Source organism: Carassius carassius, chromosome 29, assembly GCF_963082965.1.
Source record: "Carassius carassius chromosome 29, fCarCar2.1, whole genome shotgun sequence".
In the NCBI taxonomy this organism is placed as follows: domain Eukaryota; kingdom Metazoa; phylum Chordata; class Actinopteri; order Cypriniformes; family Cyprinidae; genus Carassius; species Carassius carassius.
The window spans coordinates 8,092,250-8,107,222 of NC_081783.1; the positions used below are offsets into that span (position 1 = coordinate 8,092,250).

Genomic DNA, 14,973 nt, shown 5'->3' on the forward strand with positions numbered 1-14,973 from the left:
TTTCTTACAGATAACAGACTTATATTCATCTGTGGAGGACATCCAAATGCCCAATGCTGAGGACAACTGTGTGGGAGACAGAAAAACATAAATAACATGTGCACACCACATTGGACAATACCAGCTGATTCATCATGATTCAGATCATAGTCCAGACTTCTCCTCCACTCCAAAAGGTAGTCAATTGTCAAAGTCACCTTGTAGGAAACAATTCTCTGTGAAGGTCATTTTTGAAGGAGAAAAGGAATAGAGCATGAGACAGATGGAAAAGTGTGCTCTGACGGAGCATTTAACCCAGGAAGCAGCAGTCAACATAGCTTTCCTTTAGTGTAACAAAGTCATGTTTTTGAGTGCCTGTGAGTCACATCTAACACATTCAGTCAAATCTGGTCGGGAATATTGGATTTGGCATTACAGCACACTGATCCAGAGGACAAAACCAGAGAAAGTGTGGTTGCACATAGCCTTATAGATGCTACAGTCAAAAAGATGAGGTTTGTAAGTGTTAAAGTGTAGTTATTAATACTACGGAGATAAACTGACACCTATTCATCTGAAGCAGGAACAGAAGAATAACGAAACGTAACCAATGGGCAGTGTCTGTGCAAAACTGTGTGTCAAACTTTCATCATGGAGGCAGTCAGTCATCTTAGTGCAGGGTGGCCCAAATTTCTCCCAGAAGACCAGCCACAAACAGAATGTCTTTTTGCTCAATCTGAACACCTCTGAGAGAAGGCATGACAACTCGTTCTGCGGTTCTCTTCCTCAGTCTTCATCGCCTCCCATTAGGAACCCCAGTATGAAGTCGCTGGCTTTCTGACGGTCGTGTGACGTCTGTTTGCCAGCGAGGTTGGGAGGCGGCCGAACGAGGAGGCTTGCGAAGAGAGTAGCTGGGGAAGAGGTACAAGAAGAGATGCAACGGTAATGTACCTGTATGTCTGCAGTCTGCTGGCACTTAAGAAAGTCAGACTCACCTAGGAGGTTGGCGTTCAGGTTGTTGTCAATCGAGTGTTTAAGTAATTCCCTCAGGAAGGCCATCAGGTAGCGGAACACATTGCGATGGGCTCGTGGGAGCTGAGATATTAGCTGCCATTTAGAGTAAAACAAAGAATTAATCATTAAACTGTATTTCTTGGTTTAAAATAAATTCAGATTTTCCACTCAGACTTTTGGAAGCCACTCTATATTGGAAGCTTGTGGTTGGATGGTTGAGACATGTATATATTTTATATATACATACTGCATTTTTTTTTAAATTAAAAATACAGAACAAAACTGAAATATGGTTAAATATTATTACAATTTTAAACATTTTTTATAATATGACATTTTTTTCCGTAGAAAGTTCAATAGATCAGCTTTTATTTAAAAGACTGTCATTACTGGTCACTTTTGGTCATTAAATGCTACCCTGCAGAATAAAAGCATAAAATAAAAACAATTAAAGATAAGGGTACATTTTTTTTTTAAATTGAGATTTAAAGATCAAGATTGAAAATTGCCTTTAAAGTTGTCCAAATGAAGTTCTTAGCAATGCATATATTACTAATAAAAAAATTAAGTTTTAATAAATTAATGGTAGGAAATTTACAAAATATCTTCATTGAACATGATTTTTTTACTTAATATCCAACAGATTTTTGGTATAAAAGAAAAAATATATAATTTTGACCCATACCATGTATTTTTGGCTATTGTTCCAAATTTACCCTTAGACTGGTTTTGTGGCCCAGGGTCACATATTAATAACTAATGTATAAACTTCAATGAAAAAAATAAATAAAAATCTCTATATACACTTCTGTTTTACATAAATATATATAAAGAAATGCTAAAGTTTACTCTTTGTTTTTGTTGATTATCAAAAACAGCAATTGAACTTCATAGTTTAGACCCCATTGTTAATTCTGTATAAGGTTCCATCAACAGCTGAGAGACAGTTTCTTACATATAAGCAGAATAGACAATGAAACACACCCAAATGAATCCGAATCAAAACACACTGAATGCAGAAACATAAGGAGAGCTTGTGAAATGGAACTGCAATAATCATTACAGTACATAGATTGCCAGACCTACCACAAATAGCAAATTAAACACATAGTCTTAAACCTACCAATATACTTACTGCCGTGCATGCATGTTTACCTGTTTGCACAGGCGGCTGTCATGAGAGCATTCCAGACAGCGCTGATAGAGTTCATAACACAGCACAGGCTCAGGAAGAGCCTCCAAGAAGATCAATAGTGCTTCGGCAACTGAGTGATTAGAGCCAGCTAACCAACAGTCAAGGAGAACCACGGTGAACAGTGAGAATGCACATTTTAGCATCAGGAAGAGAAAATACGGCAGTGAAAAAAAGGAAAAGAAATTACACATAATCTCCAGGGATGCTCTAGCACCATCACAGTAGGACAGAGGAATCATTCTCTGTCTCTCAGCAGCACAGGGATGAATTATGTGGGAGAGTTCAGCCAGTCAGAGCAGTTTTAAAGGGAGCCACTCGGTCACATTCACTGAAATGACAGACATTAGCATTTCTATGCTATGTAACTCTCAGAGCCAATCTATCTGCTGGGAAAAACTTGCCCTTTTCATATATAAACATATGTATATCTTTTGGTGGGAAAGGATACGGATGGATTCAGGAATGCTGGTGTCCAAGCAGTCAATAATATTTTGTAGCTCTTCTTGCAGGCCAGGGGTCTGAAAAAGTTCCTCCTGTGGGTTTAAAAAAAAGAAAAAGAAAAAAGAAAACTCGTTAGTAGTTTAAGATGTGATGGTTAATCATTGGTGGATTCATGCTTTATTTTGTTTACCTGCTGGCAGGCCTTAGTGTAGAGGTGATTAACAAGCAACCAGACCTCTTTGGGAATCTTCAGAGGTTTATCCTCTGTTTCTGCACTGTCCAACAAGAAATTCATCCTGGATTTCTCCTGTGAAATCGAGAAAATTATCACAATCTATATATTGTAGCACTTTCCACTATTTTGGTTTTCCATTACTTTTTTTTTTTTAAGCACTAGATCCTATACTTTTGTTGAACTATTCTTTCTCAACTGTATTCAACATTTCAAATCTTAAAACACTGACATTTACGGTAGTTGAAATTATCTTGTTTTAAGTGAAACTGCATGCTTTTTTGCCAAAATAAAAAAATAAAAAAAATTCTTCAAATTGTCACAGTCAGAATTAACATCATTTAAAGAAGTTTTTGAATATTAGAGAAACCACCAACATATCATTTTCACTTATACTGTATACACTACCTATTAAAGGTTTAGAGATTTTTAAATGCTTACATTTTTTAAAGCCTCTTCCGATCACCAAAGCTGCATTTATTTGATGCAATAGTGTGAAATATTATTACAATTTGAAATAACTGTTTCCTATTTTAATATATTTTAAAAGTAATTTATTCCCTTGATGGCAAAGCTGAATTTTCAGCAGCCATTACTTTAGTCTTCAGGATCACGTGAACCTTCAAAAATCTTTCTAATAGGTTGATTTGCAGCTCAAGAAACATTATTTTATATTCATAATGCAATGTTGTTGTTTTTTTTATTTGAACCCTTTTGTGAAAATTGCTTTTAAAAATATAGATGTCTTTTAAGATGGTTCTTGTACAACTTGGAGAATAACCACTTTGTTTAAACTTTAAAGTATATAACACATTATATAATAATTCATCCATGTGATATTTGAAAAAGGGTGACATATAACATTCCTCTCTCTTATACACACACTGAAACATGTTACATGGAGAACAGTTACAGCCCCAACACCACTGAACAATATAAGGAGACTCATGCAATTAGTAAGAATACAACTCATGCTGAGCCACAGAAGCAAAAACAACTCCAAAGAACAGTCGACTCCAAATTACAAACACGGAGTTGTGAGGCTGGTTTCACCATGCTGTGAGCTGCTTTCTCTCTCTACTAATCTAACAGCGCTGGCTGGTGAGCAGTGAGCAGGGTGGGAAAAGGAGGGGCAGCATTCAAGCTGAGAGATTCAAGTATCAGTGACTTTCATTAGCCTGAACCAGCAGATTGACTGCAGCAAGCTGACCTGTAGGAATGGGCAAGCACATCGAGACACTGTGACACTGGGACAAACATTTAATAACAGGACAAAGTCACCCTCAATCCCACATGTAGGCCATGATAATTGCAGCTATCCTATTGTGTAACATAATAGTCTTTTCCGAGGATGAAGATGGACTTTACCTTTTCCATGCAGCTATCCTCTCCCTGAGTCATGCAGAACCAGAATGATTGGTCGGAAAGAAGTAGTCAGAGAAGAAAAGAGTAACAGAAATGAGGAGAGATAAGATAATAGAGAAACATTGCGTAATCAGTGAGAACACAGAGCCAGTATTGCATAATCACAGATTAGCATCTTTCAGCTATCAAAGGTAATCACTGAACAGCAGAGATAGAAACAGAAAATTACTAAAGATGATTGCAACTCTCTAAATTACAGAGAATATAGCGGCAAATGGAACAGTTACGAAAAGCACGGGTGGTTTGCATGGTGACCTATTGCTACTGAAAAACCTGCATCCCATAAAATTTATTCCTGTACATGACTTCGTCATTCTAGCCTCAAATTAGAATTATGTCTAACCTGAACGTCTTCTCTTATCTAAAATCTGGAAGCAAAATTCCTTGCCGCTGTTTGTTATGACCTTCCACTGGCAAAGAAAGGAAGAAAACAGCTGTGCTTTTGCAATGTCAGCCATTCTGAGGTTATAATCCATCTAATCAACTGAAGCTGCGGCCTGTGCCTCACCAGATCTATGAGTTTGGTGATGGGTATCTCACGGATGGGCTTCTTCATACGGCACAGGGTCTCTAAAGATGTGCCGAAACAGCAGGGCAGGTAGTTTCCCGCCACAGTGATGAAGTAGTCTTTCCCTCGGTCCAGATGAAGAACCAGGATGTCCTCGATTTTATCCTCACCAGAGTTTAGCAGCGTCACAGAGTCTTTACTGACATACACCTCCAGGAAGATCTCCATTTTCTCATCTGGAAGAAACAGTAATACACAGACTATATATATAGTATATATAGGACACTTTACTATCTTTTAAGAAAAAGGCCTTACATTTTATTTGATGCCATATGAGATACTCACTAGGTTCTAGTACCCCTTCGCTGGGCTCAGCACGAAGCCAGGGCTTACAGTACTGAGAATCATTGAGTTTGGGAATGAAGGCGAGGGTGCAAGGGACCTGTCCATCATTAGTGATGAGAAAACTCTGACGCTGGAGCTGACGAAATTTCACATTCTCAAAGCTGAACTATGGGATAAAGAACACATATAATGTGTTTTTGGCAAAGCTGATTAGTCAGAAATCATTCTGTATTCAATATGCTGATTTGACACTCAAAACCTTTCTTATTATGATCAATGTTAAAAAACAGATGTCCTGCTTAACATTTATGTGGATGCAATGATATATTTAATTGTGCTCAGCCCATAATCCACTCACTGTCCAGAGAAATGCTAAAATAGCGCAAACATTATCAATCTTCCTCTGATATATAGTGGGATCTCAGAAAGCCTGGAGGCAGGCCAGTGGATCAATGCAGAGAGAGTTTGTCAGAGGATACGCTCCTCTGTCGGGTTCTCTGTCATTACTCACCTCCCGTCGTGTAAGGGACAAAGAGGGCAGAAAGTCATTTTCCATCCTGTCCATGTCCCGCACAATCTCTTCAAACACCTTCTTGTAGCGCTGGTCAATCACCATCTTCACCTGCAGGACACATAAAATCAATGTGATGCTCTCAACTTCTTTATTGGAGCATGATGAAAGAAGTAAACCTCACCCCAATACTGAAGAGAGCGCTGACAGGTTTGTGGTCACTGGTCTTCAGCTCCATGTGACTGCGGTATTGAAGCTGCTTCACGCTGCTCCCCCTCCAGAGGATACGGTCGCACCAGGCAGGGACTCGACACTTTCCACTGTGGATGACAAATACCAAATCATGAAGTGTCAACCTAATTCTTTTCATTTTGAGATCAAACAATGACGTATAAAAGAGGAGGTCCTAATCTCGGAGAACTTTACCTTGAGTCCCATTGGTCTGATTTAGTGTCATATTTGTAAGTTGGGATGAAATTAATCTCCCCTTCCATGAAGTCAGTGAAGGCACGTTTAGTAGTTCTCTGAATGTTCAGCTGGCAAAGTGTAACAGAAGATGCTATTATTAAGAGTGCTTTTAGAACAAAAATGAAAGTCAGTCTATATTTGGCTAATACTGAAAGAAATGCCACATACACACACATACACACACACCAGAAAAAGCAAAGAGGAAGCAACAAATGATAGCCTAAAATGATAAATACAGTGGAGTGCATACATAAAGAAAACCACTGATGAACTCACTTTTGAGCTTTTAATAAAAAAATATTAATAACTAATATTATTAAAATTCTAAATTATAAGAAAGTAGCTTCACTGAAAGGTCTCACCTGATCATACTCCTGAAGCCTCCGTAGCTCTTTTACCTCAATAAGTCTTTTTACCTCCCCAGCTTCAGGCAAACATAGCCTGTAGTTGAGATCTCCAAGCCAAATCACCACACTTAAGAGAGGAAATAATAACAACTGAATCAATCAAATACTGAGTCAATATTAGCTTTAAAATTATGTTATCTAATCATAGGAAATCAGCTTCAAAATGGCTTCACTGGATAACACTCACTCATGTTTGACTATACTGAGAGGGGGGTATTCCAGCAGGTGGAAACTCATGCGGGCACATATGTCTTTGTAGTCCTGGTTCCGCCGCTCATAGTCATCCACATGAGCTGCCAAGTGAGAGTTTACGAAGCAGAAGCTGGTATTATGGAACACAAAGCGCACTGCTACTCCTCCTTTATTCCCCTATAATAATGGAGTAATAAAAGAGGGTTAACTGATCTACTGATATCATTCGTTTTGTGGTCATTTCTGTAATCCACATCACTCTAAGATTACACCATAAGCAAATACAATAAAAGATACACATTATATGCGAAGCGATAGGCTAAAGGTACTTCCTGTTTTGACAAACCACTACCTATTGTTACAAATTCAAATGTACCATTTTATTCATGAGGCCAGTTCCAACAGACTCTGAAGCCACCTCTCGAATGTGACGTTTGTGCTCCTTGTTGACATACACCACCAACATCATTCCCACTAGGCGAATGATACGGATCTGAAGACAGGATGCAGAGCATCATTAAAGGTTCACACGAAACCAAAACAAGCACCACATACTTTCTTCAGCTGACCACAGGAAAGACTAGACTGTCCTTTGCATTTTAAATGTTGAATAGCAAAAATCAGCTGTTGTTCACACACCCGTTTGTATCTGGCTTTAGGATGGAGGCTTCTCTCTACTGCATCAACCCATAACTGTTCTTTGGATGAGTCCATATAGAGAAAGGCCTCTGTGCTCAGGTCCAGCTCCTGAAATCTGCAGAAAAACAGAACAAATCAATATGAACACAATCAACGAAAATACAAATGGACAATTAATAATGTACAACGACCTTTTAAGGGTGAAATATTTATGCCTGTCCCACTGGAGTCACAAAACTGCAGCTATAATGACTGTTTTCAAACAGGTTTCCCCATGCTCCAAAAGGACTTCATGTTCTGCCACTCACCCCAGTGCGTAGACATCTGGAGGGTCTGGGTCACAGCACAGCCAGGGCTCAAGACTGCTGTCAGGAGACTGACCATTCACATTCCATGTGCCAATAAAGAACCTGTAAAACAGCAACTCAATTAAATACCAGGAATCAGTCTAAATAAAATCAATCACACGTTTCCAGACATGTTACATTTACCTGAAGTTCTTAATATCTACATATTCTTTCTCCTTCTTGCTGAGGCGATACTTGAGCAAGCCTTCCCTTGACCCTATGTGGGTGCCCATCATGGCCTGTCTCATGGTGTAGTTGGACGGGCTGTCAGACCAGGAACTGGAACGGTCTACAGACTGAAATCTGTAACGATAAACAGCATTTCAGTTCAACACAGCTGAAAATCTATAGGCTTCTGCATTTAAGACCAGTAGCACTCACTCATTTCTGACAGATGTGGAGTTCTGTGCAGATGCTGGCCTATCTTTGGTGGTTGGGCCTGCTGCGTGATTAGTCAATGGTGTATATGTGACCTTCTGAGGGGGAAGAGGGGGCAGTGGTGGAGGAGGTGCCCCTCGTTGTGCCACTGTACGGTTTTTCTGGTTCTTCTCTTCAAAGCCAAAATCTGCAGCGATTGAGAGGGCGGAGTCTATAAACAGAGAGGAACAGACCAGCAGGATTATAAATAACAAAGCCTTCACTGGCAACTACTGACTTTGGTGTTTCTGAATTTGTAATCCAATGTATTATGTGTGCTATTTATATTTCCATACCTGTTTTTGAGGGCTTTACTAAAGTTCTATTGCTGATGTTATTTGAGGTGGATTTGGAGGTTCCTCTTTGAGGGGGGACTGGAACAGGTACAACAGGCTCCATCTTTTTGGGCAGTAAACTCCTCTTCTCAGCTATAGATGGGGCATTGAACAGTGAGGTTTAATGTATTTACACATTAGTGAATGGTTTTCAAAATTTCTTCAGCAGTGGAGAATGTTTATTATTGTCACAGTTTTAGTACGGGCAGCTCTACTACTAATCTGGACATGATTTTCAATCTACTTATAAAACACATATGAAAATCTTTGATTACAAATCTGTAAATTTGTTTTACATTATGTTTTTCAAAATTATGTAATTTTGAAGTATTACTGACAGTGTCTTGTAAAGGCAGGAATACACTACACTATTTTTGTGGCTGCATCCTGTGCAGGGGTATCACCTTGCTGTTTGGCTTTTGTCACATGTTGCAAGAAGGACTGAGTGTGAATGTCATCCTGCAGCTCCAGCAGAAGCTCCGGTGTTTGCTCGCCTTGAAGATGAATCCGTACCGTCGCTGTTGAAGAACATTTTGTCAAATATTCACATCCAGACATCACAGCTAAGCATTTTATTCTTTAGAAAAAGCACTTTGCTTAAGTGAATCATTGTATATTTATTAAAAGCAATATGCATTAAGAAACCTGCAAAAGTACACAAATCACATAAAAAATAGAGCATATAAACTCCAACCATTTCATATAATTTACAGAAATTTAATTAATTAGATTAAGAGTAGCAATGAGCTGCTTAATCTGAATGCTGCTACAATAAGATCCTTACGGCCAGATAGATATGACTCAACTATAAATTATGTAACAATTATTTTTGAAATACACTTGATTTGTATTCTGTGCTGATGTAATTGCCCCAAAACGCTATACAAAACTAAAATAAAAATGGCTATGAATCAAACAAATATAAGAATTTAAAACAAAAGGCTAATTAAAACTTACAGTCAATTGAGATGTCAATAAGAAGCGCTTCTTCAGCCTCTAAAATAGGAAAATAAAAAAAAGTCAGAGACAGATTTTAAGAGGACTGGACCAGGAAATATAAAACAACCAAATGATTTTCAAATATTTGATCAGGAGAAGGAGATTTCATCATTCAAAACATCATGCATTTACACTGTTACAAAGTCCTTCTGTAAAATATATATAGCCATTAGAAGCTTACCTCGAACTAACTGAAAATTTTTATTGATGGGGATGGACAGCTGGGGCACTGGGCTTAATACAATTGCTTCAGGGTTTGCCAGAATATCCAACCTAATAACAAGAAATCCATCCATGAAATGTCATAAGAATGCATAACCTGTCTCACAAGTCTTTCTTTATGCTTCATAAAGTCATTTTATGTATGTATGTATGTATGTATATATATATGTATGTATATATATAAATTTCTTTTTTTCTCTCAAAGAAACATGCTCAAAAAAAAAAAAAAAAAAGTAATAACACCACTTTTGTTAAATTTTTATGTTAAGGATGCAGAACAGTGTGATGTACATAACCCTCTACAGACATCTTGGCAACTGAATCACCATTGGCTAGTACATTTTTTAGTTTACTCAAAAAAATGTATATATTTTATTTTTGTGGAGGAAATTTGTCTAAAATATGTGTTCTTTAGACTGTCTCTGCCTGCTTCAATTGGCTGCAATATGCTTGAGTTTTTGATGAGGTGAGAGATGATGGGAAATCTATCTGTGTATGTGTGTGCAAGACAAGTGTGAGACAAAAAAAATGTTATTTTAGTTTCTAAGACATCCGGACTACTTTGTAATGCAAAATGATTTGCATGAAATGCTTAGAAACTCATCTAGAGGACATAGTTGAACACCTTAAATGGACATACATGTTGAATATGCATTATGATTGGATGAGATCAAAGCATCCGCATTTGATGAAGGTATAAATGTTAAGTTGGGGTGTTTCCTTTTTGGTCTAACTATGCAGTCAACTTGGATGACCGTTTTACTCACAAGAAAATAAATATTCAAAATACTTTTGTCTCATGAAACTGCTACAATTTTACAAACACACACAAACACGTTTGTAAAACTTTTGAACGGTATTGTATCTCTCATATTTCGGCTATGGTCCAGCATAATCTTATCTCATCAAAAATGTAGCTTCAGAATGTAGAGGGAAGCTTTTGGAAATGCAGTAAGCTAAATGCACATTGGCGGGTAAATTGCAGACCATATTTCACTCTCTGACAATAACAGTGCCAACTCCAGGGCATCAGGTTCCTCTCAAAGTGGTCATACCTCCATTTCGCTTCATGGGAAATTCAATTACAGTGGATTATTGGAAAAACCTTCAGATTTCACTGCCTGAGTGTGCCATGCAAACGCATGGGGCAAGACTAGAACCCCTCTGTGCTGCCAGTGAGCCCCTCTCATTCAGTCTCAGAAGACAATAATTGCTATAATGCATGCTGTTGCCAGGAAACGCAGCACTCATGAACAAGGGAAATTCGGCCTAGACTTACTAAGCAATCTCACATTCAATCAATACAAATAATAGCCCAGTGTAGGGATGATGGTTATAATCTGATCTTGCCAAAAATATTTCCTTATTCTCTGACGTTAACCTGTGGAACCCGCTCACATTAATGCTTCACTAGTCTCAGCCTCAGAAGTCATGCCCACGGACCATTGGCTGATTGTCTGATGCATATGGCACACAAAAGTGGAAACATGTCAGGAGTGTCCAAGTCCTCATCGGATTGGTTGAATTCTACAAGATTTCCGCGAGACGTGTGTGTCGCGTTCTTTAACGTCCCACCTGGAAACAAAAATACGGTGGCGCCAAACCCCCTCAAGAAAGAAGAAAGCCTAGTGTTTACAACTGTGACAACGACTGCTTATAAGGATCAATAAATGCTGGATTTTCAAAAGTATGTGAAATATTTAAAGTTCGCAGCACAGAACCTTTAAAATATGTCAGAGAGTTTTACACATCAGTCTGTTATTGTGGTGACATTTCCACGCCTCAAAACGTGACGATGAACGAAACTAACTGTGATTGGTTGATTGACATGTCAGTCAAACGGCCTCATGGGTGGAACTTGGACAATGAAAGCTGCCATAGACTAACGTTTCACTGACAAACACAGCTCAAAATTGTTACTTTCTATCTACCCCAAAGGTCTGTCAGGCTAAATGAAACATAAAATACTTTTATAAGCTGGTTACACTTCCTATGGGGACTTCCTGGGGAAGCTGTGGCTTAATGGTTAGGGAGTTTGACTCCTAACCCTAAGGTTGTGGGTTCGAGTCTCGAGCCGGCAATACCTCGTCTGAGGTGCCCTTAAGCAAGGCACCAAAAGCATAAATGGCTACCCACTGCTCCGGGTGTGTGTGTGTGCACTTTGTGGTTAAAAGCAGAACACAAATTCTGAGTATGGGTCACCATACTTGGCTGTATGTCACATCACTTTCACTTTTTTTTTCAACTATGATCTAAACAAAGATGTTCTTGCAGTTCAGGTTAAAGGACCGTTCACCATAAAATGAAAATTCTGTCTATTCATGCATGCACAAGTTTCCTCAATAACCAATTAGGTTTGTTCTTATACTCAATTATCAATATTTATATGTGAATTTACTTTTATATTTAGGTAAACTATCACTTTAAAGACTTTTGTTGCTCTAACTCAGTGGTTCCCAAATCTGGTCCTGGAGAAACCCAACATTGCATGTTTCTGACAGGTTTCTTATCTGACATGTTTGAGGTCTTGAAGTTTTTACTAATGAGCTGATAAGTTGAATTAGGTGTGCATAACTACCTGCAGAAGAAATCTGCATAAAAGATTTCAATGCATACTTTTACGTCTAGTGCCTAATGCGTCAGTCAATGAACGCTTCCTCATGCAGGTCTGAAATATCAAATGTGTACACTGTTCTTATTGTTAGGAGAACCTATTCATTACACAACAAATAACATTTTTGACCTCTTTTGCCCAGTCAGTTCTTGAGCTTTGAGTAAAGCTTAGCTGAGTGTGTACAGTTTTAATGCAGTTAAAGAGTTTGTGTGCTCATGTGAGGCTTATTAGGCTCTAGAACACCGAGATGGAATGCAGGATAATGGGCAGCACACTGGCATCCACCACACACAACGAAAGCCACACTGCCTCACTGCACAATCTTTCACAGAGTATTCTCACATCTATAGCAAGCAGCAGTAAGGGCGATGTATAATTCACAATTCTTTCACATTCACATTTCTGGGGTTCTCAGAAGCAGAAGTTGTCACAGTTGGGTAAACCAGCAGTGAATAAGAAACTACAACAAATATAATTTTTGCATTCTCAATTTCTCCAACAGAAAAAAAAACAAGACAAAAATCCATGATAGTGTTTCCAAGATTTTGCAAAAGAGGATAATAATAGAAAGAGCTAAATTATTGCAGAAAGACGTCTAATTTACAGCCATTTTCTCAGCCAATATATTAAAAACACCCTTGCAGATGTGTTAACATTTTAATGAAAATATAACACACAAAATACTGTTAGAAATGTATTCAAGATATTCAAGATCTCTGAGAATTGCTTAACTTTCAGGGCTGCCAATCAAGAATTTCACATAGGAAGAGCAAAGTTGGCACACCACAGTTCCAAATGTAGAAAAATACTTATGTTCTGACCACATGACATTTCGAGCCTAACACGTCTGATGAAAAGCTTTTAGGCTCTAAATGTCACCTCACCTGTGAATTGTTTCTACTTTTGGGGCTGTGGTGTACCAACTTTGCGCTTCCTGTTTGAAATTTTCTGCTAATCAAGAATAACATACATCAGCCTGAATGAGTGAGATATATCTAGTAAGTATCCTACTATATGTAAAGACCATCAGATGTAAAAATAAATAGCAGGTTGTTAAAAGCCAGCTGCATTCTCAAGATAGAGATGCTCATCAGATAGCTAGCAATTAGATGGACTGTGTTGGTGGGTTTGGTTGCTAATCATGTCAAAAATGCCAAAAACGACAACACAATTGTCAATGTAATAACACAGACAAGGCAGTAGCAATGAACCCACCTGACAGAATGAGCAGTCAAGTCTGACAGAAACTGAACAGCTGCTCTGATGCTCATGTTTCCCAAGCTTTAAAATTAACTTTTGCAACTAATCACATTATACACATTGTTTAGTATAACAGTTAAGACGTGTAAAATGTGAAATAGAGAACTGAGATCAAATAAACAGAGAGTCTACTTACTTGAACTGTCCAGAACACTCTAACAGGGACAGGAGTCTTGATTCTTTTTGTCCATTTCTGAGCACATGTCCTCTAACGGTCTGAAATAAATCACTGTCAAGGATTCAATTGGATAGCTGGAGGCAGAGGGAATGGGAAAAGGGTGGAAAGTGTGACGCCTCATGGCTCTCCAATGCTTGCTCCCTCCCTCAAAATATAAAAAAACTTGTTGGACTTTATATAAGTTCATTAGGTAAGTCATAAAGCAATCCCCATCATACTTCAAGATATATATATATACAAATCATTAAAAGCTCTATTTTCATAATAAACTGCATCTATAATGTTTTACCTTACAGACACATCATATCAAGTGACAATGTCACGCAATGATGTTCAAGTTATAGAAATAAGAAATACGAGTATGTTTTGATAAACAAAACGCTTAACGTACCAAGAGACACTTGCGTAACTTCTGTCTGACACAAGAGGGAAAACGACAGCTGAAATGACAACATTTGTACTCGGTGTAGCCTCTTTTAATACACTGGCAAATTTTTACCATTACAGTTAGGCTAACAGCTAAATGACTTTAAAAGAGACAGCTACTGCTCCATACAAAATGAAAACGAACAACCGAGCTATCAAATAAAGGATACGGCCAAACACTTGCTATCGCATATCCCGAATGAAGACTCCATCGCGAATGTTGTTAAATGGGTTGAATTAAAGCCGTCAGGCGGCTAGCTAACAGGCTAACATTCAACTCGGCGCGACTGTTTTCTGATGCCAGGCTCCACCCCTCACCGCGCGTGCCGGGCTGCCGGCCTTTCTTCCGGGGAGCTTGAGGAACGATCGATTGCTTGCTCGGGAAGAATTTAGCTTGCAAAACGGGTTTTGAATAAACACGGGTGGGGAAAAACAATCAGTGTGCACCCGCTCTTCCAAACAGAAGTGACGTAAGAGTGCGATTCAGCTCGTGAGACGGAGTCACTAAACTCCAGAGAAAACGACATCCATTGAATAAGTGTATATCGAATTTGGGGCTAAACAGGGATCACGGTTGATGACAGTTGTGTTGTCGCATAAATAGGTCAATGACATCTCGAGTGATGTTCTGGTTTACGTTTGTAAAATATGTTGCAAGAGACAACCGGTCAAGTATGGGTTCCGAGATCGTCATCACCGGGCTGTCCCGGACGCAACAACATCACTAGGGTGTTATGCACTGCTCAGGGATGTCATACATGCTCCACTTTTTCGCATTACTGGGTGAAAACACAGTAGCCTACGCTTTACGACGCACTT

At 38.6% G+C, this 14,973-nt stretch overlaps 1 protein-coding gene across 2 annotated transcripts; it reads right to left on the reverse strand.

Annotated features, from left to right (window-relative positions):
* Window positions 1-14,859, reverse strand: LOC132109561 (inositol polyphosphate 5-phosphatase OCRL-like). 2 transcript variants are annotated; one of them, XM_059515740.1, is made up of 24 exons: window positions 14,325-14,859; window positions 13,687-13,766; window positions 9,636-9,727; window positions 9,413-9,451; window positions 8,860-8,973; window positions 8,417-8,548; window positions 8,085-8,292; window positions 7,848-8,006; window positions 7,665-7,766; window positions 7,357-7,471; window positions 7,094-7,210; window positions 6,713-6,894; window positions 6,481-6,592; window positions 6,077-6,186; window positions 5,835-5,970; window positions 5,651-5,761; window positions 5,140-5,305; window positions 4,795-5,030; window positions 4,230-4,253; window positions 2,820-2,936; window positions 2,637-2,721; window positions 2,149-2,276; window positions 975-1,086; window positions 1-890 (listed from the first exon to the last, which is right to left on the reverse strand). In XM_059515740.1, exons 1-24 carry the CDS (start codon window positions 14,364-14,366, stop codon window positions 766-768), a joined length of 2,844 nt encoding a protein of 947 aa, XP_059371723.1. In that variant the 5' UTR covers window positions 14,367-14,859; the 3' UTR covers window positions 1-765. The 2 variants fall into 2 exon arrangements, with proteins under 2 accessions (XP_059371723.1, XP_059371724.1); XM_059515741.1 differs by lacking the exon at window positions 4,230-4,253.
* Between the last annotated feature and the right edge of the window lie 114 nt (window positions 14,860-14,973).